We start from the raw sequence: 27,576 nt of genomic DNA, 5'->3' as shown, positions 1-27,576 counted from the left end.
CCCACTCTACAGGTGTGGTACAGCAGAAATGGAAAAGTATTTTTTTCAAGCAAAACAATGTTTATTCTATGAACTCAAGTTAACCTTTTTAAAACAAACAGTGAATATCTTAGCAACCATCAATTCAAATACAACCCCCAAAGAATACAACATTAAGTAATCCTTTAAGCTTTCCTTTTAATATCCATAAAGCTTAAAAACAACACCTTTAACAGAAGCACATCAGGTTAAAGTCACTACTGAGAGCAGTTATTAGTTTTAAATCACCAAAGGGTCGATTTACAGTTTTAGAATACAGGTAGAGACTCGTACACCTTCTGGCTGTGACTGCAGCTATCCAGCTCTGAAAACGAAACTAAAACACACCCTGCAGCAAACCTAAAACAGAAGTAAAAAGCTGACAGACAGCCCAGCTCCACCCACACTCTGACATCACTGATAAACACCCATTCCTTAAAGGTACATTTCTTAAACACCCATTTCTTAAAGGTACTCGCACATGACAACTGTCAGTTTTTTGTAGCTATCTGGATTGAACTTCATTCATCAGAAGAAGTCTTAATTTTTTTTCTTTTACCTTGTATGTTATACGTTAGACTTTTAGTACCCTTAAAAGCTAGAAGTTGTTCAGAGTGGCAAAATATTTAGCATTGAACATTCGGAGGAAAATGTTGACGTGCATTTGTATCAGCTGGACGCTGTCCACTTAATCTTGTTCAAAATGGGTTCCACTGTATTGTGTAATATAGGAAGCTGTTGGTGAGATTATTTTAAATCTATGATATGTTAAAGGGAGCAGTTGGATTGTGCAATAAACATACTAGTGCATTTAGTCAGCCATGAAGAAAACATTGGTAAGTGGATAACGTTTTTCCCCTCCACGTTATTATAGTGGAAGATCTGGCCACTGTTTTGAAAGATGGCATTAAACCATCAGTGATATGAAGTCAAATGTTTTTTTTATTTAAATTTTTAAAAAAAATTCTCCTCCATTTTCACATTTTCTCCCACATTTACATCCATCAACAATAAACAATAATCAACAAGATATGTCAGTCCCCATAATAACAACAACGATCCCATCTACCCACCAACCCCCGAACCTCAACCCGCATGTTTACATAAACAAATGACAAAAATAAATCAGGGATTACCCGTAGTCACCCTTAATCTTACACAGCTCCCACCCCCCCCCCCCCCCCCCCCCCCCCCCCACCCCAGGTGTCCAGCTCCTCCCGTCCACTGCCTCTTGTAAAACTCCTCCCCCTACCCTCGGTTCCTTCCCCCCCCAACTTTCCACCCCGGCTAGACCACTCGGACCCTGTTCTGCCAGGCTCCGATGGCCGCAGCCCCATCCCCCACCTCACTCCCGTTCACTGGCCGGCACACACCGGCCAGCGTGGAGGCCCCCGCCCGGGTCCCTTTCCCACTTGCCCGGCCCCAGGAAAGCCCAAAGATCCCCTTTTAGCACACAAACTCCGCCTATCCACCTACACCCCAAAGAACTCTCATTTTGAGTGAAAGTCCCGTCCCTTCCCTTGTCCAAATATATACCACCTTGGCTCCTTTAATCTCTACACCTGCGCGCAGTGATACAAAAAAGAAGAAAATACAGTCATGAGGTTACATCGGCACATGGCCATTCCTCAATTTGTCAGTTCTGCCACAGTCCTTCTGCTTTCGCAAACTCCTCCGCTGCTTCCGCCGTTCCAAAATAAAAGTCCCTGAGCTTGTAAGTCACCCTCAGCTTAGCTGGATATACAATGCCGCACCGCACCTTGCTAATGTACAGTGCCCTCTTCACCCGGTTGAAGGCAGCCCGCCTCCTTGCCAGCTCCACCGTAAAGTCCTGGTATACACGTATACCAGCTCCAGCCCACTGCACCACCCGCTTCTGCTTGGCCCAGCTCAGGACCTTCTCCTTCACCCTGTACCTACGGAAGCACAGAGTCACTGTCCTTGGCGGCTCACTCGCCTTTGGTACAGGCCTCCACGACCGATGAGCCCGATCCAGTTCATATCGGGAGGGGTCCTCCCCCTCCCCCAGTAGTTTTGCCAGCATCGCGGCAAAATACTCAGTCGGCTTCGGTCCTTCAACTCCTTTGGGCAGCCCCACAATCCTCAAGTTCTGTCGCCTGGATCTATTTTCCAGGTCTTCCATTTTTCCTCGCATATCCTTGTTAGTATCCATCACCTTCCGCATCTCTTTCCCCATCGAGGCAAGTTGATCACCATGCTGCAATAACGTCTCCTCCACTTCCTTCAGCGCCTCCCCTTGCTCTCGCACCTCCGTCACTGCGCTCGCCACCTCCGTCCTCACCGGGGAAACCGCCTCCTCCACCAGCACACTCAAGACCTCCCTCATCTCCTTCCTCACCGTCTCCATGCATTTCGCAATCTGCGCCAACTGCTTTTCAAATTCCGCAGCCATCACCTTGGTTATTTCTTCAGCTGTAAGCAGTGCGGCCTTCCCTGGTGCTCCAGCCTCCATTTTTCCTGGTGACCCCGCGGTGACCTTTCCACTCCCCGACGGACCTCCAGCTGGTTTTTTTTCGGCTGTTTTTCTGCTCACCCTCGACATTTTTCTTTGGGTTTTTTTTCCCTCCTGTGTCTTCTCAGTGCCTCCTCTGTGCCTTCTCCCTTCTTCTGCCGCCTCCGCGGACCCTGGGACCGGGCTTAAAGCCCCGAAATTGCCGTTCCCGAGCGGGGGCTCTCCATTGTGCGGCCGCCTCCCGCCCGCTGTCACCGGAAGTCCCTGAAGTCAAATGTTTTGAATGAAAATTCTTTGGTTCTGCATTTATCTCTCAATTCTTCCCAATTGGTTAACCACTATATTTTCTCTATTGCTTTGACTTTCAACCTTAATTGGTAGCACAATGTGCAGTCAGAGACAACTGCAATAAGGGCAGATGTCTCATAAAATTGATGTATGTGATTGCTTGGGCACAACAAGGCTTTTGAAATTATACTTGGTTACCTATGGGGAACTGATTTCCCAAAGCATACTCTATCTGCCCTAATTCAGCATGTAATACTTAAATCCGTTTATAATTTTCATTGTGCAAAGGGTGCTTTCAGTTGACAATCATGTGGCATGTGATGCTTTGCTGTTTATGTTCTGCCTGCTCTTTGGACTGACACAAAATGATGCACCTAAATGGTATTATTCTGATGTTCCTGGTGTGTAAACCTGACTTCAGTGCAAACAACCAAATTTTGTTTTTCACATATGTTGGGTGAAGGGCTGATTGATCACAATGCTTGTCTGATGTTTTTAACAAGAGGCCCTAACCATTTTGATTGAGCCTTATTCAATGTAGTGAGCAGAGCTGTCTGCGAGTCTAGCACTGCCAGGGAACTTGTCTTTTTAAAAGGATGGTCAATTGCTGGGGGGGGCACCTCAAAATAAAGGTTGGATATTTGGTTGGAAATGAGAGGGTTGTGTAATAGAGGGAATAATTTAACGATAAAGTTTTGCATAAGGATATCGAAGGGTAGCTGAGGGAATCCCGAGGGCACAAAACGGTCCAGTCAATAAATAAATATTCCCAGACCAGTGAAGTTGTTTTTGACCTGCGCAGACGTGATGGAGTGATGGGCCTTTTCTGTGCTGTAGACCTCTATGATTACGACTTGCTTTAAGTGATCTGGTCCAAAATATATTTGTAGGTAATTACAAAGTCAGTTAGTATTGTTTGAACTTTCGAAACAACAAAAATGTGTCTCCTGTAGCATTTCTGAACATAAAACTGATCATGTAATTACTATTTTTTTACTTGTTGAGTTGCTAGCACAGAGCTTCTAATTTAGCTCTGTCTCTCTGCTGACTTATTTATTGGAACCAAGAGTAATAAAGAAAAAGCTGTATCTTTTATATAGCGGTATTAGAAGTGAATGGTAGCATAGTGCTTATGTTACTAGTTTTAAAAATTCTTTCACAGAATGTGGGCCTCACTGGCTATGCCAGCATTCGTTGCCCCATCCTTAATTTCACCGCCACCTTCTTGAATTGCTGCAGCCCAAATGATCCGCAGTGCTGTTAGGGAGGGAGTTCCAGGACCTGATCCAGCGACAGTGATTGAACGGCAATGTAATTCCAAGTTCGGGTGGTATGTGGCTTGGAGAGGAATTTGGAGGTGTAGCGTTCGCCTGTATCTGCCACCTTGTTCCTTCCAGGTGGTGGGGATTGCGGGTTTGGAAGGTGCTATTGAAGGAGTCTTGGTGAGTTGCTGCAATGCATCTTGTAGGTAGTACACACTGCTGCTACTGTGCATCTCTGATAGATGGGTTGCCAACTTAACTCTGGATTGGTTTCGGACAATGCTCGGCACAACATCGAGGGCCGAAGGGCCTGTTCTGTGCTGTACTATACTGTTCTGGTTGCGGTTATGCAGAGCTAAGTCGCACGTTCGGCAGCTCCCGCTTGGAATGGACTTTTTCAGGGCTCCCAACAGCATTTTTTCGACATTTCCCGGTGTGGGAAGAAGACTGCAACATTCCCCCGACAGTGTATTCCTTGGACCAGGGGCGACTAAAATAGTGGTGGTGAACCCAAAGAAAGTGCGAGGGAAGAAGAGCAAGATGGCGCCGGGCAGGGACCAGGCAGCGTGGATGCAGTGGGCGCAGGAGCAGCAGGAGGTTATCCAGCGCTGCTTCAGGGAGCTCAAAGCGCACCTGCTGGAGCCGATGAAGGCTTCTATCGATAAGCTGCTGGAGACCCAGACGGCCCAGGGGGTGGCGATCCTCGAGGTCCGACAAAAGATCTCCGATAACGAGGACGAGATCTTGGGCCTAGCGGTAAAGGTGGAGGCGCACGAGGCGCTCCTCAAGAAATGGCAGGAACGGTTCGATGAGATGGAGAATCGGTAGAGGCGGAAGAATCTGCGAATCCTGGGCCTCCCGGAGGGGCTGGAGGGGGTCAGACGTGGGGGCCTATGTGGTCACCATGTTAAATTCGCTGATGGGAGCGGGGTCCTTCTAGGGGCCCCTGGAGCTGGAAGGGGCCCATAGAGTGCTGGCGAGGAGGCCCAAGGCTAACGAGCCGCCGTGGACGGTGCTGGTGTGGTTTCATCGGTTCGCTGATCGGGAGTGCGTGCTCAGATGGGCCAAGAAAGAGAGGAGCAACAAGTGGGAGAACGCGGAGGTTTGAATATGTCAGGACTGGAGAGCGGAGGTGGCGAAGAAGAGGGTCGGGTACAACCGGGTGCTGCAGTGCTGCACAGGAAGAGGGTGAAGTTTGGCATGCTGCAGCCGGCGTGACTGTGGGTCACCTACAAGGACCGGCACCATTATTTTGAGTCTCCGGAGGAGGCGTGGGCCTTTGTTCAGGCCGAGAAGCTGGACACAAACTGAGGGTCGGGATGGGTGGTCGGGGATTGTTGTTGTTGTGTTACATTTTGAGGGGGTGTTCTTTGCTCTTGTTTCTTTTTGATTCGGTGTGGATGGTTAGGGTGGGTTGGGCACTGTTTTGGTTGAGTCAGTCGGGTAGGCTCTTGGAGGGGGGCAAGTAAATGGAGTTGGGGTGGATGGCCGGTAGGGGGGGAGGGGGAGGCCCCGCGGGGGAGGGGGAGGCCCCGCGGGGGAGGGGGAGGCCCCGCGGGGGAGGGGGAGGCCCCGCGGGGGAGGGGGAGGCCTGAGTCGGGGGTGAGGGGACTGGGCCTGTAAAAGGAGCTGCGTCAGAGGTGGCGGGGCCGGGCAGGTGGAAAGCGCAGGCTTTTTCCCGCGCTGTAGGCTGGAGGGGCAGGGCCGGGGCGGGGAAGCGAAGGTTGTTTCCCGCACTTGGGATGGAAGGGGGAGGTGGAGAGCCTGCTGATGGGTAATGGAGTAGGAGGGTATGTCCCACAATGGGAGGAGTTGAAGGAGAGGCGGGAGTGGCTGGGGTCAGCAGGAGTCAGCTGACTTGAAGGAGTGCCATGGGGGGGGGGGGGGGGGAACCGGGTTGCTGCTGATATGGTCAAGGGGGAGCTGGAGGGAGTAAAGGGGGTTAGGACGGGGGTCTGCCGCCGTGGGGAACGGGCCGGGCATGGGGTGCGGGCGTGTGGCTGGCCGAGGAGGGGTTATGGTTAGTCGGCGGGGAGGGGGGCGGGTATCCCCCTGATCCGGCTGATAACCTGGAATGTAAGGGGACTGAACGGGCCGGTCAAGCGGGCCCGGGTGTTCGTGCACCTGAAGGGGCTGAAGGCAGATGTGGTCATGCTCCAGGAGACACACCTGAAGGTGGCAGACCAGGTAAGATTGAGGAAGGGGTGGGTAGGTCAGGTGTTTCATTCGGGACCGGATGCCAAAAAGCAGGGGATGGCGATATTGGTGGGAAAGAGGGTGTCGTTCGAGGCGTCGAGCATTGTGACAGACAATGGCGGCAGGTATGTAATGGTAAGTGGTAAGCTGCAAGGGGAGAGGGTGGTGCTGGTCAACGTGTACGCCCTGAACTGGGACGATGCGGGTTTTATGCGGCACATGTTGGGTCGGATCCCGGACTAGGAAGTGGGGGTGCCCGATAATGGTGGGGGGGACTTTATGGTGGGTTGGATTCGGCACTGGACTGCTCCAGGTCTAGGATGGGTAGGAAGCCGGCGGCGGTTAAAGTGCTGAGGGGGTTTTTTGAACCAGATGGGAGGTTTGCAAGGCCGGGGGCTAGGGAATTTTCATTCTTCTCGCATGTTCATAAGGCCTATTCCCGGATGGACTTTTTTATTTTGAGCAGGGCGCTGATAGCGAGAGTAAAGAATACCGAGTACTCGGCGATAGCCATTTCGGATCGCGCCCCGCATTGGGTAGATCTAGAGCTGGGGGAGGAGAGGGACCAGCGCCCGTTGTGGCGCTTGGAGGTGGGGCTATTGGCGGACGAGAAGGTGAGTGAGCGGGTCCGAGGAAGCATAGAGAGATACCAGGCCAACGATAACGGGGAGGTCTGAGTGGGGATGGTCTGGGAGGCGCTGAAGGCGGTGGTTAGGGGAGAGCTGATCTCCATTAGGGTCCACAAGGAGAGGAGAGAGGAGCGAGCAGAGGGAGAGGCTGGTGGGGGAAGATGGTGAGGGTAGGCAGGAGTTATGCGGAGGTGCCGGAGGAGGGACTGCTGAGGAAGAGGCATAGCCTCCAGGCCAAATTCGAACTGTTGACCACCAGGAAGGCGGAGGCGCAGTGGAGGAAGGCCCAGGGGGCGGTTTATGAATATGGGGAAAAGGCAAGCCGGTTGCTGGCGCATCAGCTTCGGAAGCGGGACGTAGCTAGGGGGATCGCGGGAGTTAAGGATAGGGGAGGGAGTGTGGTGCGGAGTGGGGTTGGCATCAATGGGGTCTTCAGGGACTTTTATGAGGAACTGTATCGGTCCGAGCCCCCACTGGAGGAGGGAGGGATGGGCCGCTTTCTGGACCAATTGAGGTTCCCGAAGGTGGAGGAGGGACTGGTGGTGGGATTGGTGGCCCCGATTGGGCTTTAGGAGCTGGCCAAAGGGATAGGGAGCATGCAGGCAGGGAGGCACCGGGGCCAGACGGTTTCCCGGTCGAATTCTATAAAAAATATATGGACCTGTTGGGCCCGTTGCTGGTTAGGACCTTCAATGAGGCAAGGGGGTGGGGGTGGGGGCGGGGGCGGGGGGTGGTGCTTTGCCCCCGATGATGTCCCGGGCACTGACCTCCTTGATCCTGAAGCGGGACAAGGATCCCCTGTAGTGTGGGTCTTACAGGCTGATTTCCTTGTTAAATGTAGATGCCAAGGTGCTGCCGAAGGTCTTAGCCACGAGAATTGAGGACTGGGTGCCGCAGGTGATCTACGAAGACCAGATGGGGTTTGTGAAGGGGAGGCAGTTGAACGCGAATGTGCGGAGGCTCCTGAATGTTATGATGCCGGCGAGGGAGGGGGAAGCGGAAATAGTGGTGGCGATGGACGCTGAGAAGGCCTTCGATAGGGTAGAGTGGGGGTACTTGTGGGAGGGTCTGAAGAGTTTCGGGTTTGGGGAAGGGTTCGTCAGGTGGGTTAGGCTGTTGTACGAGGTCCCGATGGCGAGTGTGGCCACAAACAGGAGGAGGTCTGAGTACTTTCGGTTGCACTGAGGGATGAGGCAGGGGTGTCCCCTGTCCCCCCTGCTCTTCGCACTGGCGATTGAACCCCTGGCTATGACACTGAGGGAGTCGAGGAACTGGAGGGGGTTGGTGCGGGGTGGGGAGGAGCATAGGGTGTCGCTCTATGCGGACTATATGTTGCGGACCCGGATGGGGGCGTCACTGCCCAACCTCTGTGGGTACTACTGGGCTGCCAATGTGGCGATGGTGCGCAAGTGGGTGATGGAGGGGGAGGGGGCTGCATGGAAGAGGCTGGAGATGGCGTCTAGTGTGGATACGAGTCTGGAGGCGCTGGCAACGGCGCTGCTCCCTCCAATGAGGTATACCACGAGCCCGGTGGTGGCGGCTACCCTCAAAATCTGGGGGCAGTGGAGGCGGCACAGGGGGAAAGTGGGGGCCTCGGTGTGGACCCCAATACGGGGGAACCACCGGTTTGTCCCAGGGAGAATAGATGGAGGGTTTTCGGGGTGGCACAGGGCAGGGATAAGGAGGTTGGGGGACCTGTTTGTGGATGGGAAGTTCGCGAGCCTGTGTGTGCTGGAGGAGAAGTATGGGCTTCCCCCGGGGAAGACCTTTAGGTATCTACAGGTAAGTGGAATTCCCGCTGCTGCTGCCACGCACGGTACAGGACTCGGGGGGCGGGGGGGGGGGGGAGAGAAGATCTCGGCAACTTACCAGGTGATGCAGGAGGAGGAGGAGGCCTCGGTGGTGGAGTTGAAAGGTAAGTGGGAGGAGGAGTTGGGGGAGGAGATCGAGGAGGGGACGTGGGCAGATGCCCTTGGGAGGGTGAACTCTTCCTCTTCATGCGCGAGGCTCAGCCTCATACAGTTTAAGGTGCTGCACTGGGCACACATGACCGGAACAAGGATGAGCTGGTTTTTTGGGGGTGTGGACAGGTGTGTTAGGTGCTCGAGGAGCCCAGCAAACCACACCCAATGTTCTGGGCATGCCCCGCGCTGGAGGAGTTTTGGAAGGGCGTAGCAAGGACGGTGTCGAGAGTGGTAGGATCCAGGGTCAAACCGGGCTGGGGGCTTGCAATATTTGGGGTTGCAGGGGAGCCGGGAGTGCAGGAGGCGAAAGAGGCCGGTATTCTGGCCTTTGCATCCCTGGTAGCCCGGCGAAGGATTCTTCTTCAGTGGAAGGATGCGAGGCCCCCAAGCGTGGAATCCTGGATCAACGATATGGCGGGGTTTATTAAATTGGAGAGGGCGAAATTTGCCTTGAGGGGATCGGTGCAAGGGTTTTTCAGGCGGTGGCAACTGTTCTTGGACTTCCTGGCAGAACGGTAGACAATGGTCAGCAGCAGCAGCAACCGGGGGGGGGGTGTCTATTTATTTTTGTTTGTCTACACTGCGGGATCTGAGGGGGTGTATATGTTTGCTATGTGTTAATTCGGGGTGTTAATTTATTATTTATGTATGGGGGGAGGGGGGCACGGGGGTTGTTTTATTTTGTTTTGTATTTAATTCTATTGGGTTCCTTTTTCATTTTGTTGTTGATATTTTGTGAAAACTTCAATAAACATTATTCTTTAAAAACGAGAAAAAAAACCTCTGGATACTGTTGACTTTCTTGCGAGTTGTTGGAGCTGCACTCATCCAAGCAAGCGGAGAGTATGCCATCACACTTTTTGACTTGTGCGATGTAAATGGTGAGTTACTTGCTGCAGAACTCCCAGCCTCCGAGCTGACCTTGGAACCACTAGCTGGTCCAGTTAAATTTTTGGTCAGTGGTAACCCCTGGCAGTTGGTAGTGGGGGATTGATTCAATGATGGTAATGCCATTGAATGTCCAGATGAGATGGTTAGATTCTCTCTTGGTGGTGATGGTCATTGACTGGCAATTGTGGCAGTGTTACTTGCCACTTAAGCCAGAATGTTGTCCAGGTCTTGCTGCATATGGAAATGGACTGCTTCAGTAGCTGAGGAGTCATGAATAGTGCTGAACATCGTGGAAATTGATGAAGCAGCTGAGGATGTTTGGGCCTAGATGCCACGCTGAGGAAATTCTTCAGTGATGAAACGATTGCCTTCCAACAACCACACCATCTTCCTTTGGGCTAGATATAATTCCAACCAGCGGAGAGTTTTCTTCATGATTCCCATTGACTTCAGTTTTGTGTGGGCTCTTTGATGCCACACTCAGCCAAATGCTGCCGTGATGTTAAAGGCAGTCACTCCCACCTCATCTCTTGAGGTTATCTCTTTTGCCTATGCTTGGGCCAAGGCTGTAAGGTCAGGAGTTGAGTAGTCCTGGCGGAATCCAAACTCTGTCAGTGAGTGTTAGAGGTGAAAATATTCACACGGAGGCCTTTTTGGGTGAGAGAGCTCTGGGAGAAATATTGGAGGCTCTGCAGCCTCGCAATACTCTTTCTCACTTGAGCTAAGGTTCGCATTAGGTTAATATACCGATTCAAGGGGCGGAATTAGTTGCATTCTCATTTACATACAACCAATCACCTTTATTTGTGCCACAATTCATTACATGCAACTAATTAATACTCCATTATCTCAGTCCATGCCACAAATGGTTATTAGTTTGTAATCTACAGCCTTTTCCTGTTGTTGCTAATTCTTCATCTTGTAGCTAGCCGGGCAGGCACAGATATCTTAAGGCATTCAGACCTTGGGCAAAGTTTGTTAATAGTTCATTTTCTTTGAGTACGCACCTGGCGATGAGTCATTTATTTTGCACACAGGGCTGCTATTCCAGTAGAAGACACAAAGTACATCAAACTGCAGGGTTAGATATAGTTAAGAATTAGTTATAAATTGTAAAAAGCAGAATTTTCCCACATGAATGTCCCACAATCATATAATGTGAGAGACAGAATTTTCCCACCAACAATGAGCATGTTGCTATGTAAGAGCCACTTGATAGCACTGCTGCTGACACCTTCCATCACACTTCTGATGATTGAGAGTAGACTGATGGGGTGGTAATTGGCTGGGTTGAATTTGTCCTACCTTTTGTGGACATGTAGTACCCGGGCAATTTTCCATATTGCCGGGTCGATGCCAGTGCTGCAACAGCTTGGCCACAGCATGGCTAGTTCTTGAGCGCATGTCTTCAGTATTTTTAAAAATAAATTTAGAGTACCCAATTATTTTTTCCAATTAAGAGGCAATTTAGCATGGCCAATCCGCCAACCATGCACATCTTTGGGATGTGGATGTGAAACCCACGCAGATACGGGAGAATGTGCAGGCCGGGATCGAACCTAGGTCCTAAGCACTAGAGGCAGCAGTGCTGACCACTGTGAAGCCGTGCTGCCCGTCTTCAGTATTACTGCTGGAATGTTGTCAAAGAGCCTTTAGCCATTTCTTGATATCACGAGGAGTGAGTTGAATTGGCTGATGACTGGTGTCTGTGATGCTGGTCGTCATCCACTTGGCACTTCTCGCTAAAGATGGTTGCAAATGTTTTTTGCACCAATGTCTGAACTTTCCCATTATTGAGGATGCAGATATTTGTGGAGCTTCTTCTGTTAGTTTAATTGTCCTCCATCATTGCCGATTGGATGTGGCAGGACTGCTGAGCTTAGTTCTGGTCTGTTGGTTGTCAGGTAACTACTGCATGCTGGTCCTACTATTGGCATTCAAGTAGCCTGTGCTGTAGCTTTATCAGATTGACATTTAACTTCTAGGTATGCGAGGTGCTGCTCTGGCATGCCCTCCTGCAGTCTTGAATGAACCAGGGTTGATGATAATGGTAGAGTGGGACACACGGTGGCTATGATGTTCCAGATTGTAGTTGGATACAGTTCTGCTGCTGCTGATGGCCCACAGCTCCTCATGGATGCCTGGTTTTAAGTTGGTCTGTTTGAAATCTATCCCATTTAGCACGGTGGGGGTGCCACATGACACGATGGAGGATATGAAGACAGGATTTTGCTTTCACAAGGACTAAGTGGAGGTCACTATAAATACTGTCATGGACAGATGCATCTGCAATCGGCAGATTTGTGAACACAAGGTCAAGTTGGGTTCCCCCTCCTTTTGGTTCCCACACCAGCTGCACAGAACCAGTCTAGCAGCTACGTCTTTAGGTCTCATCCATCGTGGTCAGCAATGATGCTACTGAGCCACTCTTGCTGATGGACATTGTGCTCCACCAAGAGTACATTCTATGCCCTTGCCAGCTTTGCTGCTGCTTACTGTTGGTGTTCAACACGAAGGTGTACTGATTCATGGCTGAAAGGGGGCAGTAGATAGTAATCAGCAAAGGATTTCCTTGCCTGTGTTTGACCTGGTGCCATGAAACTTCAAGGGATGTGGAGTCAATGTTCAGGATTCTCAACCAACTCCCTCCTGAGTGCATACCACAGTGCTGTCCCTTCTATGGGCTTTATCCTGCCACTGGGTCAGGACATGCCCAGGAATTTTGATGTAAGGTGTGATTTGGTGATAGCGTCTCTGTCAGGCTGTTAGTTGACTAGTCTGAGGGAAGCTCTCTCAATTTTGGCACAAGCCCCCAGATGTTAGTAAGAAGGACGTTGCAGGGTTGGCAGGACTGGTTCTGCTATTGTCATTTCTGGTGTCTAGTCAATGCCAGATGGATCACCCAGTTTCATTCCTTTTGGGCTTTGACATGGTTTGGTACAACTAAGTGGCTTTAAAGACGCAGCATGGTGTTTGACCCTTACCTGCACTCTGAAATGAGACCTGGTAATTAGGGATGGACATTAAATGTTGGCAACGTTCACACCAAAAGAATGAATTTTTAAAAATAGATTATTTTTTAACTTTTGTATTGAACTCTCCAAGCAATTCAACCTCCCATTTGCTTTCCCAATGGTCTCACAAAAGTAATTATGTTGGCTTGAATATTTTATGCCCCGTGGTCCTTCACCTGTTTAATCTTCAGTGGATAACCTTGCTACTAACTGGATTGTTCTTTCTACCCCTAACTCCTGTACTCTGCTGCCATGCCTCACTGTATTGTTACTTGAACTGTCAGATGTGAAATATTCATTACATTCTCTACTTGTTGTGTTCATAAAGACGAAGCATAACTGAACCATGTCCTCCTCTGACTAACCTGTGTTAAATAGCCAGTTGCTTTGGTCAAGTAAGCAATGACCAATTGGCCTTGGTACTAAAGGGCCAGAATTCCTTTGTAAAGCTAGTGATCTAGAGCAAGTAAAACATACGTACTCCCCAAAGATTTTGTTTTGTGAAATTTGAGTGGCTACAGTAGTAAAAATAACTTTTACGTCATACTGATATGAAATGCTTTGTTGCAATGTGTGCATTTTGTGAGGGGATCCATAAAGGCCCTCTTCATATATTTTATTTCGATCTTGTTGCAGCAATTACAGGTGGTGCCATTATTTGGTGACATGCAGATCGAGCTGGCCAGATACATCAAGACAAGTGCTCATTACGAGGAAAACAAATCAAGGTAAATATCGTGGACCATTTAGCTAGTGAAGATAGCTCTTGCAAACTGTTGTAGAAGTAAATGCAAGCAGCAGTTGTTGTTGCAAAGGAAAGGATAGTGATGATTTTCAGTTTGTGCTTTTTCTATAACTTGTGCCCATACAATGTGATATGTTTACCCACTAAAATTGGGAAGCTTGGTCGAGCTATTTAGTTCATTCCTTTGGCACCGATTTAGGCAGTCCATTGCTAATGAATTTCGGTCCTACAGCACAGGACTATCATTAATTTAGCAGTCACGTTTGAAAAGGCCAGAGCATGATTGGGTTGGTAATTGGGGAAAACTTGTTGCTTTGCCTAAACATGTGGCACTCTGAGATTCAGGCTGAAATGTATTGTAGCCGAGTAGAAAGAAGCTAATTTTGAATCTGTGTGCGACGTACTTGCCTAAAAGTTGTTTGATATTAACACCTATTTGTCTTCTATTCCCTGCTGCTAAACTCCAATTCAATGAAAACTTAACAGGTCTAATCAACCTTCATTTTCCATATGATGGAGGCAGTCAGATGTGTAACAGATTGCATTATATTTTGAGCTGCAGTATTTTTGTTTTCTCTGGATGGCAGGTGTCCTAGATTGAGCAGTTGGGATGTGAAATTATAATTTTTACAAGTAACACAAACTGGTGCAGTACAGAACAATTATTTCTGCAAACGTAAGCACAGAGAAATACAGAATAATTTCAAAACTATGGTCCTTAAAAACTAGTGCCTCTAGTTGCGCAACAAATCAATCAGAGAGTGGAGGGCAGTGGGGAGAGGATGAGGCAATACAAGCATGATAGAATGACAAAGCAAGATGCACAGCTTTAAATACAGCGAAACCAAGACTTGCAACATGGCTCATGAAAAACCTTGCAGCAGCTGGTGAGACAGAGCAGAGCCTATAAATTCGAGAGGGGCCGCACACATTACTGGAATGTATCTGACTGAGAATGGAGCACAAAAGTCAGGAATTCCGTAGGAATACAATCTGTAACTATTTTCCAATTTTGAATCAAAGGATAAGAACATAAGAACTAGGAGCAGGGGTAGGCCACCTGGCCCTTCGAGCCTGCTCTGCCATTCAATGAGATCATGGCTGATCTTTTGTGGACTCAGCTCCACTTTCCCGCCCGAACACCATAACCCTTTATTCTTCAAAAAACTATCTATCTTTATCTTGAAAATATTTAATGAAGGAGTCTCAACTGCTTCACTGGGCAGTTCACAACCTTTGGGTGAAGAAGCTCAGTCCTAAATCTACTTCCCCTTATTTTGAGGTTTTGCTCCCTAGTTCTGCTTTCACCCGCCAGTGGAAACAACCTGCCTGCATCTATCCTATCTATTCCCTTCATAATTTTATATATTTCTATAAGAAAATTCCAATGAGTACAGTCCCAGTCTACTCGACCTCTCCTGGTAATCCAACCCCCTCAACTCTGGGATTAGCCTAGTGAATCTCCTCTGCACACACCCCAGCACCAGTGCGACCTTTCTCAGGTAAGGCGACCAAAACTGAACACACTACTCCAGGTGTGTCCTCACTAACACCATGTACAGTTGCAGCATAACCTCCCTAGTCTTAAACTGCATCCCTCTAGCAATAAAGGACAAAACTCCAATTGCCTTCTTAATCACCTGTTGCACCTGTTAACTAACGTTTTGCGACTCATGCACTAGGACACCCAGGTCCCTCTGTACAGCAGCATGTTTTAATATTTTATCATTTAAATAATCCCTTTTGCTGTTATTTCAACCAAAATGGATAACCTCACATTTGTCAACATTGTATTCCATCTGCCAGACGCTAGCCCATTCACTTAGCCTATCCAAATCCCTCTGTAGACTTCCAATATCCTCTGCACTTTTTGCTTTACCACTCATCTTAGTGTCGACTGCAAACTTGGTCACATTGCACTTGGTCCCCAACTCCAAATCATCTATGTAAATTGTGAACAATTGTGGGCCCAACACTGATCCCTGAGGGACACCACTAGTTACTGATTGCCAACCAGAGAAACACCCATTAATCCCCACTCTTTGCTTTCTATTAATTAACCAATCCTCTATCCATGCTACTACTTTCCCCTTAATGCCATGCATCTTTATCTTATGCAGCAACCTTTTGTGTGGCACCTTGTCAAAAGCTTTCTGGAAACCCAGATATACCACATCCATTGGCTCCCTGTTGTCTACCGCACTGGTAATGTCCTCAAAAAATTCCATTAAATTAGTTAGGCACGACCTGCCCTTTATGAATCCATACTGCGTCTGTCCAATGGGACAATTTCTATCCAGATGCCTCGCTATTTCTTCTATGATGATAGATTCCAGCATCTCCCCTACTACCGAAGTTAAGCTAACTGGCCTATAATTACCCACTTTCTGCCTACCTTTTTTAAACAATGGTGTCACGTTTGCTAATTTCCAATCCGCCGGGACCACCCCAGTGTCTAGTGAATTTTGGTAAATTATCAATGCATTTGCAATTTCCCTAGCCATCTCTTTTAGCACCCTGGGATGCATTCCATCAGGGCCAGGAGACTTGTCAATCTTTAGGATCGCTTGTTCCCTCGTAAGTTCCATTACATACTGTTCTAGGAAACTATCGCAGATACATTCTGTAAACTCCTCCTCAAGGCTGCCTTGACCGGCCTGGTTAAACCAATTGACATGTAGATTAAGATCCCCCATGATAACTGCTGTGCCATTTCTACATAAACAGTTATTTATTTGTTTATTGCCATCCCTGTCGTAATGTTACTATTTGGTGGCCGACAGACTACTCCTATCGGTGTCTTTTTCGCCTTACTATTCCTGATTTCCACCCAAATGGATTCAACCTTATACTCCAAAACACCGATGTCACCCCTCACTACTGCACGGAAGTCATCCTTAAATAACAGAGCTACACCACCTCCCTTACCACCCAGCCTGTCCTGCCGAATAGTTTGATACCCTTGGATATTTAACTCCCAAGTCGTGACCATCCTTTCACCATGTTTCAGTAATGGCCTCTAAATCATAGTCATTTGCGATGATTTGCGCCATCAACTCATTTTCCTTATTCCGAATACTATGAGCATTCAGGTAAAGTACCCTTATGTTGGCTTTTATACCTCCGTTTTGAATCTTTACACCTCTATCAGTAACCCCTCTTTATATTTCCTTTTAACTTTTCTCCTAATTTTCCTTATCGTCGAACTCATATCTTCATGTAATAACCTGCTACTTCGCTTTCCAATTATGTTTTTACTTCCCGTTATATTCCTTTTAGTATTACTGGTCCTATTCACTCAGCTGTCCTCAGTCACTGTATCCTGTACTGTGGCCCTTTTTGATTTTTGACTATGGCTTCCCTGCCTTACATTTTCCGCCTTACTGCCTTTTGTTTCTGTCCCTGTTTTACTTCCCTCCGACTTCCTGCATCGGTTCCCATTATTCCAGGAGTAGAGGATATTTTTTCGAGCTGCAAAAGTTCGGATGTTCTGCATCTTTTTTTTTAGCATCAATAATTCTCCTCTCTGGAAGGCCCGGAATTAGGAATAAAGGATCAAATTCTTCCAAGGATTGAATGTGAGTTTCTGCTGAGGAAGCCATGTTTTCGACCTTCAGGATTCTTTCCTCCATTTCATAGAGCCTTTCATTAGTAATCTGCAGCTCGGTCTCACAAGCACTTGTATTTTGCGTCAACAGGCCTAGTTTGTCATCTATTATCTGATGATGTTTGCAGTCTTCATTTGTAACACCAGATCGAGATCCCACTCTTGAGGACAGGGTCATCATATTGAGAAAACGGCTCCACCCCCGTTGCATGTGACTGCTCCCGTTTATTACCCTCATTCTCCCGATTTCTCGGCATTTTTTCTCCCAATTCTCAACCAAAAATCTGCAGGGGACATAAAATAACTCCCGGAATAGGCAAGCATATGCTGCGCAAACAGGATGAAAGAATAATTTCAAAAATAAGTAGCGCCAGAGCCTGCGGAAAAGTTGCTATTCCCGTGCCTGCATCACGTGACCCCAGAGATGTGAAAATCAAAGCCCCTCATTTTTGACCAGTTTGCCTTTTAAGACTGGTGCAGTGTTTAAGCAGAAATTTCCCTCCGTAAATGGGTAGATTTGTGCATAGTTTATGGAAGTAGAGGCCTTGATGGATTGGCCTATTATTTACCATTACTGTGACATTATCTTTTGCTGTTGAATTTTTGTTTGAATCACATAATTTCAGTTTGAAATGTAAACACGTGCATTGTGTAAGAAATAAATTTCCATATGTAAAAAATCTTGCATTAATATTGCTGAATATGTAAAATAACTTAATGCAGAGAGTTTGCTTAAAACACTTGCAGCGAATACGTGCAAAGAAAACTTCCAATATCCAATGAATTTTGTAATCTAAAGGTTAAAAACAAGTGGGCCTGAACATATTTGAGAAGTAAATTAAGGCGCTGTTTTCAAATATGTTACATCGGAAACAGGATTATTAATTCAAGATTCCAATAGCTGTTAATCTTGGTCTTAATTAACTTTTGCTTGCAATTTTACAGTTTTTTTTGTTGTTTTTCTTTCAACTGTGTGTGTTCTTGCTAAAGGTGGGCATCCACATCTTCCAGTAGTAGTCCCCAGTACAACATTGTTGAACAGATGCTTCAAATCCGAGAAGACCACATGCGTTTCATCTCGGAGTTGGCTCGCTATAGCAACAGTGAGGTATGTGAAATTTAATCCCCAAGTTGAAGAATGCTTTGTTTTGATGTAAACATATTTTTCATGAAAAACCAAAGTTTTGGTGGGGGAAAGAAAGCATGTGTAATGTACAGATGGGAAACAAAGCAGAACATTTGTGCGTGGTATCAACTTATTTGTTATGACCAGTTACGTCCCTACCTTCTCCCTAAGATGGAGGGAGAGAAATAAGATGCCTCTACTGCTAGCCTAGGTTTCAAATTGGTGGTTGATCGTTATCAATAATTCAACACGGGTAAAGGAATGGAAAGCTGCATTCTGAATCCTTGGTAGAAGTAAAACGTTTGAATTGAAGGAGGTAGAAAGTCACGGGCTCGGATTCAAGCTATGATCTCAGAGGATCAAGGTTTGTGAAGTTAACCTATTTTTGTCAGGCTTATGAATACTGTGTGGTGTACGAACCGTCTTGATTGACGTTTTATTCATCTGCATTTTTACCTTATTGATATATTACTTCTGTTGCCGTCTGTATTAAATAAAAGCATTATCTGAAAGTCAGGAGTCACACATTTGGGTGCCTGTTAGGTGGGCCTTGATATTGTGCCAATATTTGCAGTCTCCTTTTACTTTCTTTCCTTCCTTCCCATAGTTTTGGATTGGAGTCATCTTTAGCTTTTGTTTTGAGTTTTTTTAAGTCCAAGTCATTGATATAAAGTAGAAATGCCAGTCGTGCCAGCACTAAATTACTTTACTCTAACCTCTTTGGTGTCATTCCACCAGCAAGCGCCAGCTGTTCCCTTTCTTTCAGCCAATTCCATGTTTCCTCTTGAATTCTCACTGCTGTAGATTTATGTAGCAATCTTTCACCCTTTTATCAAGAGTTCTGTGAAATTCCAGACATAGCTGGCCACAAAATCTACCACAACCCAGCTGAACAAAAAGTTAGAGGTTAGTTTGATGAGAAACTTTGTGAAGCAATAATGGCTTCTGCTCACAAGGTTTTATCAAACAGATAATCCTAGAGTTTGCTTTTAATAACTGCATTCGCAACCAATGTAATAAAATCAATGTTATTAAGTCTTCAGTTTATTACCTTTTATGAATATTGATACACCACTGTTTCTAATCCAGTAGGACCTCTTCAGCATTCAGTCGTTTTCTCAACGCCTGTCACCATTTTACAAATAACAACCAATTCTCTCCTCTTCTCTTCGGCCAGACACATATCCATTACGTTCAAACTTTTTTCTTTTGAGTCTTTAGTTATCACAAACCTCCATAAATAGAGGAAAATTAGGGCAACTTCATCCTTATAGCGTTGCGTGGGTTTCCTCTGGGTGCTCCAGTTTCCTCCCACAAGTCTCGAAAGACGTGCTTGTTAGTTGACTTGGACATTCTGAATTCTCCCTCTGTGTACCCGAACAGGTGCCGGAATGTAGGCAGCTAGGGTGTTTTCACAGTAACTTCATTGCAGTGTAAGCCTACTTGTGACAATAATAAAGATTATTAAATCATTTAACTATACATTTTCCACAAATTGAAGTTATTTGTTTAACATGCCATGTTAACACCAGAAATATTATTGTACTGCATGTTGAATATAACATGTGAAAATTATAACCGCACAATGCCCATCAACTGAATAAAACCGCTTTGGGAGGAGATGAAAATCTTGTCTTGTCAAGCTAAATTATGATGTAGAATTATTCAGGATGTGGAAAAAGCATTGAGAGATGCAACTTAATAACATTATCTTTGTTATTGGACAGAATTTATTGTTTGTGACTGGGGATCCCAGCCATTGGTCAGAACTGTGATGGAAGGGAGCCTATCAGGCACTTAAGTTACTGGGTATTAAGGACCTTGGGTGTGGAAATCCTGCCCCCTTAAGAGCTGCTACCAATTAGAGGCCAGCAATGCTCCATTGCTGGTAGCGCCACTGGAGGTGGTGATATCTGTCGGTAACGCACCCACCAGAAGCCCGGGATCATCGAGGGACCTCAGACATGACTGAGGTTGGAGTGAAGGCTGCGGAAGGTGAAGGTGTGGGGGGGAAGAACTGGGCCTCAGTTGGTGTCTAGACAGGGATGCCATCTATGAGCATTCCTGTCACAGACTTAATCAGGTGAAGGTGGTGGGGGTTCCCATATCGAAATTCTCACCCAATCAAATGCCCACCAGGCTCCAAATTTACCTATGGATAGCTGGGTGTTAAATTCCACCCACCCATTATGTCTATTGCACATTGCAAGGATTTCATTTGGAAAATACTATTGATAATTAATTGCATCTCATAAAAAAATGATTGTTTGGTTGAATTGGGAGTATGTCTGAATGCAGTGCTGCATTTGACCGTAAAGCACCTTTCAATGATTTCTGCTGTTGGGTTGAGAGTTCAGTTCTCACAAATAAGCTTTTTTCTTTTAATTCAACACTTGCAGGTAGTAACCGGGTCAGGTCGCCAGGAAGCTCAAAAAACTGATGCTGAATATCAGAAGCTGTCTGAACTGGCTTTACAAGGAATGCAACTGCTGTCCCAGTGGAGTGCTCATGTTATGGAAGTGGTAAGAAAGCCAAATGAGAAGAAATTATTACTGGTTAAAGAGGAACTGTGATCTCTTTTTTTTTAATAAGAACATTGTTACTTTATAGTTTGGTGTGCTAATTTATCCTTCCAACTCCCCTCCGCTAGCTTGATCCTGATCTTTGTAAAATCTGCCCTATCCATACTGCATTCAAGTTTTGTAGTATTTCCCTCTCTAGTTTCACCTTAAACATGTTGGGCCCCTGTTCCCAAAGTACCCACTCGCAATCTGCTTCTCTCCCTGATCGGTTTTGTTACTCAACCCAATCCATTTAGCCCAAATAGGCCAAAGGGACTTACGGCTTGAGGAAAGAGTTCTAAATGCGTGTTAGGAATTCCACTCTATAATTCATTTTGCTATCTTTCTAAAGGTTTCTTGGATCGCAAACTATTCCTTTCAGTGTAGCAATGCAGATTTTGTATGTACAATTATAATATGGTGACACTATCTTGAAGTTGGGGATTGATTACATATGTAAGATATACAGCACAGAAACAAGGCCATTTGATCCAGCTGATCCTTCTTTCTAATATGTTTGTCTAGTTTTCCTTAAATACATCTATACTATTCACGTCAACCACCCCCTGCGGTAGCAAGTTCTATATTCCTGCCACTCTGGGTAAAGAAATGTCTTCTGAATTCCCTATTGGATTTCTTGGTGACACTCTTAGATTAATGAGCTCTTGTTGCGCTCTTCTCCACCAGATAATTGGGTTTTGTGAAAGGGAAATCACGTTAACAATTTATTGGTGTTCTTTGAGGAAGCAAGATGCACTCTGGATAAAGGGGAATTGGTGGATGTACTGTACTTAGGGTTCTGGAAGACATTTGATAAAGTGCCACTTGAAAGGTTATTGTGGAGAATAAAAGATCAGGACATGGGGGTAACAAATTGGTATGGATGGAAGTTTGGCTGGCTAACGGAGCAGAGAATCAGCAAGTCTAGCAGCATTTGTAGGGAGAGAAAAGAGCTAACGTTTCGAGTCCGATGACTCTTTGTCAAAGCTAACAGAGAAAGTGGGAAATATTTATACTGTGGAGCGAGAATGAAAGATGAGTCATAGCCACAGAAACCCAGGGAAACCAGGTGCTAATGGCCACAGAAACCAAGGGGAAAGAGTGCTAATGGCAGTTCCCGGAGAGGACAAAAGATGTGAAAGGTCAAACAGCAGGGAAACTAACATCAGAGGATGAACTGTAGATGTGGGGAAGGGGAGCAAAGAGGAGAAAGGTGAAGGAAAGGTGGGTAAGATTGGGGGGGGGGGGGAATTTAAATGTATATTAAGAAAGAAAGAAATGGTAAAAGACAGTTAAAATGAAATGAAAACAAATGTGTAGAGCTGATTATCTGAAGTTGTTGAATTCGATGTTCAGGCCGGAAGGCTGTAGCGTGCCTAACCGGAAGATGAGATGTTGTTACTCCAGTTTGCGTTGCGCTTCACTGGAACATTGCAGCAGGCCAAGAACAGGCATGGGAACAGGGTCTTTTGTTAAAATGGCAAGCAACAGGAAGGTCAGGGTCCTGAATGCGCACAGACCAAAGATACTCAGCAAAGCGATCACCCAGTCTGCGTTTGGTCTCTCTGATATAGAGGAGACCACATTGGAAGCAGCGAATGCAGTAGACCAAATTGGAAGAGATGCAAGTGAAACGCTGCTTAACCTGGAATGAATGTTTTGGGCCCGGGATGTTAAGCATGGAAGAGGTAAAGGGGCAGGTGTTACACCTTCTGCGATTGCATGGGAAGGTGTCAGGGGTGATGGGAGAGGTACTGGGTATGGTGGAGGAGTGGACTAGATTGGCTCGGAGGGAATGGTCTCTGCGGAATGCTGACAGAGGGAGTGAAGGGAAGATGTGTTTGGTGGTGGCATCACGCTGGAGTTGCCGAAAATGGCGGAGGATTATACTTTGCATACGGAGGCTGGTGGGATGAAATGTGAGAACGAGGGGGACTCTATTCTTGCTCTGGGAGGGAGGGGAGGGGGCAAGGGTAGTGGCGCGGGAGATGGACCGCACACTGTTGAGGGCCCTGTCCACAACTGTGGATGGGAAATCACGGTTAAGGAAGAAGGAACACATTTTCGAAGCACTATTTTGGAAAGTGGCATCATCGGAACAAATGCGACGGAGGCGAAGGAGTTGAGAGAAAGGGATGGAGTCCTTACAGGGTGTAGGGTGCGAACAGCTGTAGTCCAGATAGCTGTGGGAATCAGTGGGCTTGTAGTGGATATTAGTGGATAGTCTATTGCCGGAAATGGAGACAGAAAGATCAATAAAGGGAAGGGAAGTGTCTGAGATGGACCAGGTGAAAGTGATGGAGGGGAGGAAACTGGAAGCGAAGTTGATTAATTTGTCCAGGTCCGGGCAACAGCATGACGCGGCGACAAAATAGTCATCAATGTATCGGTAAAGGAGTTCTGGGAGGGGACCCGTATAGGCCTGGAACAAGGAATGTTCCACATACCCCATAAAAAGGCAAGCGTAGCTAGGACCCATGCGGGTACCCATTGCTACACCTTTGAATTGGAGAAAGTGAGATCAGTTAAAGGAGAAGTTGTTGAGAGATAGAACGAGTTCAGCCAGGCGGAGGAGAGTGGTGGTGGATGGGAATTTTCCGGGCCTCTTTTCGAGAAAGAAGCGAAGAGCTCTCAGGCCATCCTGGTGTGGGATGGAGGTGTAGAGGGATTGCACATCCATGGTGAATAGAATGGGGTTGGGGCCCGCGGACTGGAATCTGTCAATATGACGCAGGGCATCAGAGGAATCCCGGATGTAGGTGGGGAGGGAATAGACCAGAGGAGTGAGGATGGAGTCAAGATAAGAGGAAATAAGTTCGGTGGGACAAGGGCATGCTGACACAATGGGCCTGCTGGGACAGTCCTTTTTGTGGATTTTGGGAAGTAGGTAAAAGCGGGCTGTCTGGGGTTGGGAGACTGAGGTTGGAAGCCGTAGGGGGAAGGCATCCGGAGGAAATGAGGTCGCTAACTGTGTTGGAGATAATGGCTTGATGTTCAGTGGTCTGGTCATGGTCCAAGGGGAGGTAAGAGGAAGTATCGGAGAGTTGGCGCTCAGCCTCTGCGAGGTAGAGGTCAGTGCACCAGATGACAACAGCACCCCCTTTGTCGGCAGGTTTGATGGGGTTAGACCTGACGGAGTGAAGAGCAGAAAGTTCGGAAGGAGAGAGGTTGGAACGGGTGAGGTGGGCATAAAAATTAAGACGGCCAATGTCCTGTCGACAGTTCTCAATGAAGAGATCAAGGGCAGGTAATTGTCCCAGCGGTGGGTTGGCGGGGGGGGGGGCGTCCACTTGGAGTTTTGTCGGGTTGGCAAGTACCGTCACAGGAATCCGTGCTGGGACCAGACTGTTTACAATTTATATAAATGGTTTTAGATAAAGGGATTGAAGGCATGGTGGCCAAATTTGTTGATGACACAAATATAGGTATGAAAGTATGCTGTGAAAAGGACATGAGGAGGCTATAAAAAGATATAGCTAGGTTGAGAGTAGACGAAGATTTGGCAAATGGGAGTATATTGAGGGATAATGCAAAATTGCCCATTTTGGCAGGAAGAGTAAAAGAGAAGCATGTTATCTAAATGGTAAGAGATTGCAGAGCTCGGAGGTGCAGAGGGATCTGGGTGCCCGAGTGCACAAATCACAAAAGGCTAGGTCGCAGGTACAGCATGTAATTAGGAAAGCTGATGAATGTCACCATTTATTACCTGGGGAATTGAATGCAAAGTTAGGGAGGTTATGCTTCAGTTGTTCAGGGCATGGGTGAGACCATATCTAGAATACTGTGTACAGTATTGGCCACTTTATTTATGGAAAGATGTAACTGTATTAGAAGCAGTTCAGATAGGGTTTGCTTGACCATTACCAGGAATGGGTAGCTGTCCCATGAGGAAAGGTTGTACAGGCTAGGCCTATATCTGCTGGAGTTTGAAGAGTAAGAGGCTACTTGGTTGAAACATGTAAGATCATGAAGGGCCTTGACAGGTTGGTTGTGGAGAGGATGTTTCCTCTTACAGGAGAATCTATAACTAGGGTGTCACTGTTTAAAAATAAGGAGTCATCCATTTAAAATGGAGATGAGATAACATTTTTTCTCTGAGGGTCTTTGGAACTCTCCTGAAAAGGTGGTGGAAGCAGAGTCTTTGAATATTTTAAGGCAGAGGTGGATAGTTTCTTGATAAGCAAGGGGGTGATATGTTATTGTTGATAGGTGTGATGCAGATTTGAAGTTACTATCAGATCAACCATGATCTTATTAAATGACGGAGCAGGCTTTGAGGGGCTGGATGGGCTACTCCCGCTCATCGTTTGTGAGGTTCTGTACTACCAAGTGACGATTTGTTAAATAAATTCCTTCACACTTTGACTCCTGAGATTCCTCTCCAGATTTAGGAAAGTATTCCAAGAAAAAGGGCAGAAGTGAAAGTAAATGAGTTAGTCTTTGTGATAGCTGTTTCACACTTTCGCTCTTTACAAACTGCATCTAAACAGTTGGTCTGAATGAGAGTAAAAGGGATGTGTCCAAGAGTTCTTCCTATCTGCTACCAGAACTACTTTCCTGGAATTGTTTTTGATCAACAGTTTGCACCAGATTGCAACTTGGCATTAGACAGATTCTGCCCTCTCCACCAGTGAAATGTAAGGAGTGGCTCCGTCAGAATGATGAGAAGTAAAATATTTGAAATTGTATGGCCTTTTCAGTCAACAGCATGAAAATACGAAATAATTGATCACTGCTTACCATTCCCACATTTTAAACACTTAGCTAAAAGCAATGGCGAGGAGATCCCGTGGCACTATTTTGAAAAAAGTCATTGATTTGAAATGTTAACTCTGTTACTCTTTCCACAGATACTGTCTGACTTGCTGAGTATTTTCTGTTTTTATTTCCAATTTCCAGCATCAGTATTTGCTGTTATCTAAAGTCAAAATAATTAGCTTTCAATCTGTTCTTTCCCTCACTTTTTACTTTATAATTTTACAGTACTCTTGGAAACTTGTGCATCCCACTGATAAGTACTCCAATAAAGACTGTCCAGATAATGCGGAAGAGTACGAGAGAGCAACAAGATACAATTACACAAGTGAAGAAAAGTTTGCACTTGTTGAGGTGGGACATTTGAGAATTCACATTTTCACCTGTTTGTTTTGAAAAGTTTCATCCAGTAATGGAGTCCAGGATTTCTGATGTAACGGGTTCAGTGCCAGTACACTTATGTCATGTAAAGTGAGGTTTTTCTGTGGTGGAACCATTTCATACTTGAAGGAGTTTTGGTAGTCTCTTGGTTCAGTTGGCCCTTATTCCCAGACTAAAAGTGCAAAAAACAACGTCAGCAGCGGTCAATTCTTTTGAGGGCTCTTTTTGAGAATTTCTCAAGGGCTACTCTTTGACTTACATGAGCTCTTTGAAGGTAAAGCAGATCTAAAAATGTTAGTTAAGAGAGCAAACTATTCTTAAAGCCGGAGTGGGCAAATCCTATGTGCACCCCCATTAAAAGACATGAAAGAAATAAGAGACTTGATGCTGGGCAAGTCATCATGAATCTAACTAAGTTTAACACACTGTCCCAGCATCCGACTGCCCCCCCACAATGGACTCTCAACTTTTCTACCATCAAAGTTTTTTCTGCCTCTACCCCAGATCTCTCCACTTTAAATTTTAGACACCAAAATAATTTATTGGGCAGAAATAAAAGAAAAGCAAAATATTTGAAAGAATTCAACTTTTTTTTGTTTGGCAATTGTTCCAGCAGTAGTTTGTTCACTCCGAAGCCAGGCCAGGAGAGCGGTTTTAGAAGGACAAAATATAAATATATTTTTGAAAGGTTGGGAATTTATGTGCATAAATGAGTAAAATAAGCTGTGAGTGTGAAAGTGAACAATCCTGCTGTTTTCTCAAACCCTCTCTCTTGTCCTGACAGGCCTCCTCCTTCCATTAATTCTCCCTCTTTTCTTTTCCATCTCGCCCTCTCTTTTTGCTCTCTCTCCTCTCTCTCTCATTCTCCCTTCCCAGACACAGCCAGAGCCACTTTACCTGCAGTGGTTCCACTGCCATCTTGACCGTGCTCTCTCCTCCGGATCTGCTGATGTCAGTGCTGAGATTCCGTTTCTCTTTTATATTGAAATAAGATTGTTGCAACTGGGAGATGAGTGGGGACAGAGCTGTTTACTCATAGATTTAAAAATAGACCCACCTCAGAACATTCTTCCTGGCAGCTGCTAGAAACAGCCATCTCAAACACCCTGTTCCCTCAATTTTGAAAAAACCCACACAACTCTGAAAAGGACTTTAAAAAATAAATAATTCCAAAGGAAGGGGAGAAAAGGGGTTAACTATTTAATGACTTCCAAGTTCTGAAGTTCTGCCCTGAAGAGAATTATTTCCAACTATTTCTCTCTCTGACTTGTTTTAATTCTACTCCCTCAGGGACTGGTTTAGCACAGGGCTAAATAGCTGGCTTTTAAAGCAGACCAAGGCAGGCCAGCAGCACGGTTCAATTCCCGTACCAGCCTCCCTGAACAGGCGCCGGAATGTGGCGACTAGGGGCTTTTCACAGTAACTTCATTTGAAGCCTACTTGTGACAATAAGCAATTTTCATTTCATTTCATTTCCCATGCTTGCTGCTGCAACTCTTCCAATTACAGGTTCCTTCCCTCTGATTGATGCTGCTCCTCCAATCAGAGAATCTGCCTCTATCGGAGCAACAAGAGTGGGAAGGTTGGGAGCTGTGATTGGAGAAGCTGAAGCAGCGTACATGGGAGAGACCGAATCTGTAATTGGGGAAACAGCTCCTCACAGATT

The 27,576-nt window shown here is 46.3% G+C and overlaps 1 protein-coding gene across 2 annotated transcripts in view; it reads left to right on the top strand.

Annotated features, from left to right (window-relative positions):
• cyfip1 (cytoplasmic FMR1 interacting protein 1) overlaps positions 1 to 27,576 on the top strand; it is a 275,966-nt gene that overhangs the window by 107,239 nt on the left and 141,151 nt on the right. For both annotated transcript variants that reach the window (XM_072477252.1, XM_072477253.1), the window contains exons 10-13: positions 13,372 to 13,463; positions 18,078 to 18,195; positions 20,613 to 20,735; positions 25,758 to 25,883. In XM_072477252.1, the coding sequence (XP_072333353.1) occupies positions 13,372 to 13,463; positions 18,078 to 18,195; positions 20,613 to 20,735; positions 25,758 to 25,883 (459 nt within the window). The remainder of the gene's footprint in view (positions 1 to 13,371; positions 13,464 to 18,077; positions 18,196 to 20,612; positions 20,736 to 25,757; positions 25,884 to 27,576) is intronic.

Source organism: Scyliorhinus torazame, chromosome 15 (genome assembly GCF_047496885.1).
Source record: "Scyliorhinus torazame isolate Kashiwa2021f chromosome 15, sScyTor2.1, whole genome shotgun sequence".
Lineage (NCBI taxonomy): Eukaryota > Metazoa > Chordata > Chondrichthyes > Carcharhiniformes > Scyliorhinidae > Scyliorhinus > Scyliorhinus torazame.
The sequence above is the reverse complement of the archived record's forward strand: the minus strand, read 5'-3'. Positions and strand labels throughout refer to the sequence as shown.